The sequence below is a fragment of the Bufo gargarizans genome, chromosome 8 (genome assembly GCF_014858855.1).
Source record: "Bufo gargarizans isolate SCDJY-AF-19 chromosome 8, ASM1485885v1, whole genome shotgun sequence".
NCBI classification, from domain to species: Eukaryota; Metazoa; Chordata; class Amphibia; order Anura; family Bufonidae; genus Bufo; species Bufo gargarizans.
The window spans coordinates 135,636,400-135,642,399 of NC_058087.1; the positions used below are offsets into that span (position 1 = coordinate 135,636,400).

At 48.1% G+C, this 6,000-nt stretch overlaps 1 protein-coding gene across 1 annotated transcript in view; it reads right to left on the reverse strand.

Moving 5' to 3' along the window:
* Positions 1 to 5,439, reverse strand: part of LOC122945342 (vacuolar fusion protein CCZ1 homolog) — a 48,344-nt gene extending 42,905 nt beyond the window's left edge. The window contains exons 1-2 of the mRNA XM_044304412.1: positions 5,301 to 5,439; positions 1,150 to 1,240 (exon numbers count right to left, since the gene is read on the reverse strand). Of these exons, the coding sequence (XP_044160347.1) occupies positions 1,150 to 1,239 (90 nt within the window). The 5' untranslated portion in view covers position 1,240; positions 5,301 to 5,439. The remainder of the gene's footprint in view (positions 1 to 1,149; positions 1,241 to 5,300) is intronic.
* Positions 5,440 to 6,000: the final 561 nt, after the last annotated feature.

Below are 6,000 nucleotides of genomic sequence, written 5' to 3' on the forward strand. Positions count from 1 at the left end.
TTTTTAGCTAGTACAAGTTGTATTTAGTAATGCTACCATACGTTGTATCGGAAAAAAAGTCTTTGTGGGAGTAAACGATAAGAAAAAAAAAAAAAAAAAAGTAATTACGCCATTGGTTTTTTTTTTTATACCTTATTCTGTGGGTCAGTGCAATGACAGTGATGTCAGATTTATACAGTTTTAATTATTTTTGCTATTTTAAAGGGTTTCTCTCACTAGAATTTTCACTATTAAACTGGCTGCACCTAACTATGCTATTCTTGTGGATATTCGTGCCCAGTTACTGCAGAATTCTTACTTTTATAATATGCTAATTACCCTCTAGACGCAGCGGGGGGGATTGCTCCTGCTCCTAGAGGCTCCGTTCTCCCACCTCATTACACGCCCTCCAAGTCTTCATTAACAGGGCCAGGCAGCGTTCGCATCCTCCTGCCGCCCCTGTGTGCTGGGGAAATCTCTCACCGTCCAGTATTCGGTCCAGGCGCGGTGAGGGAAGGACACTCGCTGGCGGCCAGCTTCCTCTACTTTCACACTCCGTCATGGACCTGCACAAACGCTTCCGTTCAGATAATAAACCGCATGCATCCGTTCAGAACGGATCCGTTTGTATTATCTGTAACATAGCCAAAACGGATCCGTCTTGAACACCATTGAAAGTCAATGGGGAGGCGGATCAATTTTCTATTGTCCCAGATTGTGTCAGTGACAACGGATCTGTCCCCGTTGACTTCCATGTGTGCCAACCAGCGTTTTGGTGTCCACCTCCAGAGTGGAATGGAGGCGGAACGGAGGCAAACTGATGCATTCTGAGCGGATCCTTTTCCATTCAGAATGCATTAGGGCAAAACTGATCCGTTTTGGACCGCGTGCGAGAGCCCTGAACGGATCTCACAAACAGAAAGCCAAACCGCCAGTGTGAAAGTAGCCTTCAACAGACATCTTTGGACGTGGCGATACCAATGATCTTTTTGATGCAGTTTTTGGAGACCTGTACTACTAGGCTAGGAGGAGGCCGCGACGCTCAGCTGATCAACGTCGGGCGTCGGACCACCACTGAGGACTGAGGGTAGATAGGTCATCACTATTTCACACCCCTTAACAAAGAAACAGAAGGCAAAATAAATTAAGACTAAGTAAAATTAAACTTACCTCTCCTTCCCGGGGACCAAATTTGGGGTTATAGATGAAGAAACTGAGCAGAGATGGGGGATAGTGCTTCTCCTGCACGGCAAAGGCCATCCTGCAGAGAAAGCGAGGCACAGATTAGTAACAGCGCAAGAAACACTTCTTCTTAAGAACGCAGAAAACAAATCTGGTTCCTCAAACGAAAAACACAAGGGAATAAAAAGTGAACCACGCACGCTTCACTAAACTGGCGGAAAGAAGGCGAGCTGCTTTGTAAAGTCATCCAAGTGAATGAGAGCAGTGCTGCAACTAAGGCCTCTTTCACACTTGCGTTGTCCGGATCCGGCGTGTACCCCACTTGCCGGAATTACACGCCGGATCCGGAAAAACGCAAGTGAACTGAAAGCATTTGAAGACGGATCCGTCTTCAAAATGCGTTCAGTGTTACTATGGCAGCCAGGACGCTATTAAAGTCCTGGTTGCCATAGTAGGAGCGGGGGAGCAGTATACTTACAGTCCGTGCGGCTCCCGGGGCGCTCCAGAATGACGTCAGAGCGCCCCATGCGCATGGATGACGTGCCATGCGATCACGTCATCCATGCGCGTGGGGCGCCCCGACGTCACTCTGGAGCGCCCCGGGAGCAGCACGGGCGGTAAGTATACTGCTCCCCCGCTCCCCACTACACTTTCCCATAGCAAACAGGACTTTAGCGTCCTGGCAGCCATGGTAACCATTCAGAAAAAGCTAAACGTCAGATCCGGTAATGCGCCGAAACGACGTTTAGCTTAAGGCCAGATCCGGATTAATGCCTTTCAATGGGCATTAATTCCGGATCCGGCCTTGCGGCAAGTCTTCAGGATTTTTGGCCGGAGCAAAAAGCGCAGCATGCTGCAGTATTTTCTCCGGCCAAAAAACGTTCCGGTCCTGAACTGAAGACATCCTGATGCATCCTGAACGCATTTCTCTCCATTCAGAATGCATTAGGATAAAACTGATCAGGATTCTTCTGGCATAGAGCCCCGACGACGGAACTCTATGCCGGAACAGAACAACGCGAGTGTTAAAACCGCACCGTCCACTAAATGATGGATGGCGCTGTGGAGTACCGGAGCTACTGCAGAAGAGCCGATCGTCGGGGCACCCCAACCATCTGATGTCCTGAGGATAGGCCATCAATATAAAGAGGAGCTGTCCCCTCTCCAGACGTGTCTGCTTTAGTAACTGCTTTCACTCCCCATGTAATAACAATTCTGGAGCCTCTGTGTTGTGCCATTCCTTTATTATTCCTGCTGGAAGTTATGAATGAATTGCTAGCATTTTTTTTAATGAATGAAGGTCCAGATGGGTGTTACCAGATGGGTAGTGTGTCCCTGCACAGTCTAACTATAAGTTTAGGTTTCAGCACAGATTCGGTGCCAAAAACCAGATTCAATCTGCGCTGAATTCACCTCCCATGCCGCGCCGGGGCATGCACACTGCAATGCCCATTTTGGGTACGGCATCAATTCAACTAGTGCGCATGCGCCAGCCGGCGAAGCAGTGCGCAGGAGCGGGATCTCGGCCGGACCTAGCGATGATACAAGGGAATAGGAGGGCGGGCAACGGAAGAGGCTGGGGAGGAGTAACGGTTAAAAAGGCAGAGCAGCCTGGGCTCCTACACACGGAACGCCGCCCCTGGGTACTTGCGAGGGCTCATTTGCATATGAAATAAACATAGTTTTTTCTGCTTCTGGATGTTTAAAGAAAATAACAAATGTACCATTAGAATCCTGTATAGGTGTGCTACAGAGCCATGTAGGTGCTGTATATGGCCATATGGAGGTGACAGACTTCCTTTAATACAGAATGCTTAGTACAATAGGTATGAAGGGGTTAAAAAATAAAGTAATAATAATTTAACTCACCTCAATCTACTTGTTAGCGCAGCCGGCATCTCTTCTGTCTTCTTCTTTGCTGTCCAGGAGGAAAAGGACCTGTGGTGACGTCACTGCGCTCATCACATGGTCCGTCACATGATCCATCACCATGGTAAAAGATCATGTGATGGACCATGTGATGAGCGCAGTGACATCATCAAAGGTCCTTTTCCTCAAAGATGAAGACAGAAGAGAAGCCGGGCTACGCGAACAAGTGGATTGAGGTGAGTTAAATTATTTTTTAACCCCTCCAGCGCTATTTTACTAAGCATTCTGTATTAAGAATGCTATTATTTTCCCTTATAACCATGTTATAAGGGAAAATAATAATGATCGGGTCCCCATGCCGATCATCTCCTAGCAACCATGTGTGAAAATCGCACCGCATCTGCACTTGCTTGCGATTTTAACGCAGCCCTATTCACTTCTATGGGGCCTAAGTTGCGTGAAAAACGCAGAATATGCTGCGATTTTCACGCAACGCACAAGTGATGCGTGAAAATCACCGCTCATCTGCACAGCCCCATTGAAGTGAATGAGTCCGGATTCAGTGCGGGTGCAATGCGTTCACCTCACGCATTGCACCTGCGCGGAAATCTCGCCCGTGTGAAAGAGGCCTAACACTATCCAATCAGTGCTGACACTGACTGTGCAGGTACCCCCCCTCCCCCCCCCCCCACTGGTAACACCCAGCTGGACTTTCATTGTAAACTGCTATTCATTTATTCATAAATGTATAGTAGGAATAATAGAGGAATGGCACATCATAGAGTCATGAGAATAGATGCTCCAGAATCGTTGTTACATGGGGGATGCAAGTAGTTACTAAAACAGACGTCGGGGGAGGGGGGGGGGGGGGGAAGACAGGTCCTCTTAAAAGGGTTGTCTGCTCCTCCAATATAAAGCAGAATATGGGGGGTCCTGACTCCTTTCACGACATCTCGGGCCCCTCTGCACCCTTCCCCTATAGTGCCATAATGGAACATTTCCATGGCAGTAATTCTAGCAAGAGGGTGGGCTATCCTGCAGACGTACTATGTATATATATGTATACATGTCTCTGGGCCCCCAGCGATCCCCCGACCAGGGAGCCCCCGTGTCCTCTCTCTGTCCTGTACATGTCCATCCACCGCTACATTCACTTGGATGGGACTGGGGGAGCGCTATCTGCAGCAGAGAGAAGGCCGCCCCCTTGTGGTGTCCTGCTCACATACACTGGTAACCAGCACATAGAGGGCTGCATGTAAGCAGTGACGGGGGCGCCAGGGGCCACATGATAAGCGCTGGAGGGCCACAACAAGAAACGCAATCATTTACCAAATCATCAGAACTGATTCCCAACAGAGCCATAACAATGGACATTACAGCAAAGAGAGAGAACTACAAGTCCCAGCATGCAGCAATTTTTATAAGATACCAGACATACAACCATATTAACGGGTCAGTAGTTTATAAGGAAAGAACTACAAGTACGAGCATGTCCAGACTGCAGGCATTATAAAGGGAGCGAACTACAAGTCCCAATAAAATGGAAGAACTACAAGTCCCAGCATGTACAGCCAGCAATTTTGATAAGATACCAGACATACAACCACATTAACTGGTCCGTACGTCATAACAAAAGAACCACAAGTACCAGCATGTCCAGACTGCAAATATTAACTAGGGCTATAGGGAGAACTACAAGTCCCAGTATGTCCAGACTGCAAGTATAAAGGAGGAGAACTACAAGTCCCAGTATGCCCAGACTGCAAGGATAAAGGAGAACTACAAGTCCCAGCATGTGCAGACTGCAGGTATTACCGGGGTCTATAAAAGGAGAAGAACTACAAGTCCCAGTATGCCCAGACTGCAGGTATTATCTGGGTCTATAAAGGGGGAGAACTACAAGTCCCAGTATGCCCAGACTGCAGGTATTATCTGGGTCTATAAAGGGGGAGAACTACAAGTCCCAGGATGTACAGACTGCAGATAACAGAATTTCAACGGCCAAATCTGTACTGTGCCAAGAGAACTACAAATCCCAGCATATCCAGCCTGCACATACATACTGTCACGCCGTCAGCGATCTATACAAGGAAGGAACTACAACTCCCAGCATGTTCATTTTGCATAAAAGAGCCGACAGTAACCAGTACATACAGCAGCTCGCTCACTGGCCGCAGGGACATGGCGCTGTGCTAGTCAGTGCCGAGTGTGCCCCTGCAGACTAGGACACGGAGAGACAGCGCCCCCGCCCGCCGCCGTGTGCCCCTCACCTGATCAGCCGCACAGAGCCCCCTCACATATTTTCATAACACACAGGCACAACCAGGAAGAACCTTGCAAGTGCTCCATCTACGAAGGGGCGTCCGCAGCCAGAACGCGTTTCCAGAGTACAGGCTTTACGGATCATACCATTGCAAACACCCCTCTCCAGCTGAATGGTTAAAACCCTAGCGGAGAAGTCGTCACTGGAACAGACCATTGCATCTGATCATAGGGGTTATTTTAATAGTAAATTATGCACAGTCCGCGGGATTTATTCTTAATACTCCCCCCCCATACTGTCATTGAATAGGATGTTCTGAAGTAAATCCGGGATCGCTGCTGATTGGCTGAATACTGCCGGCTACTTTGTCATAATCCAGAGCCTGGCTCTCCGGAGAGGACATGCTGATGTCATCAGTGGAGCATTATAGATCTATAATTTACGTGGGGAACCATTTATTTCAATGGGTCTGCAAAAAAAATGGAAGTTATTTTGTGTGCGTTCCGTTCCTGTATGTCCGTATTTCCGTTCTGCAAAAAATAGAACATGTCCCATTGTTCTCCGCATTACGGACAAGGATAGGACTGTTCTGTTAGGGGCCAGCTGTTCCGTTCCGCAAAATACGGAATGCACACGGACATCATCCGTATTTTTTGCGGATCACAAAATACATACGGTCGTGTGCATGAGCCATTATTGCTGTTTTT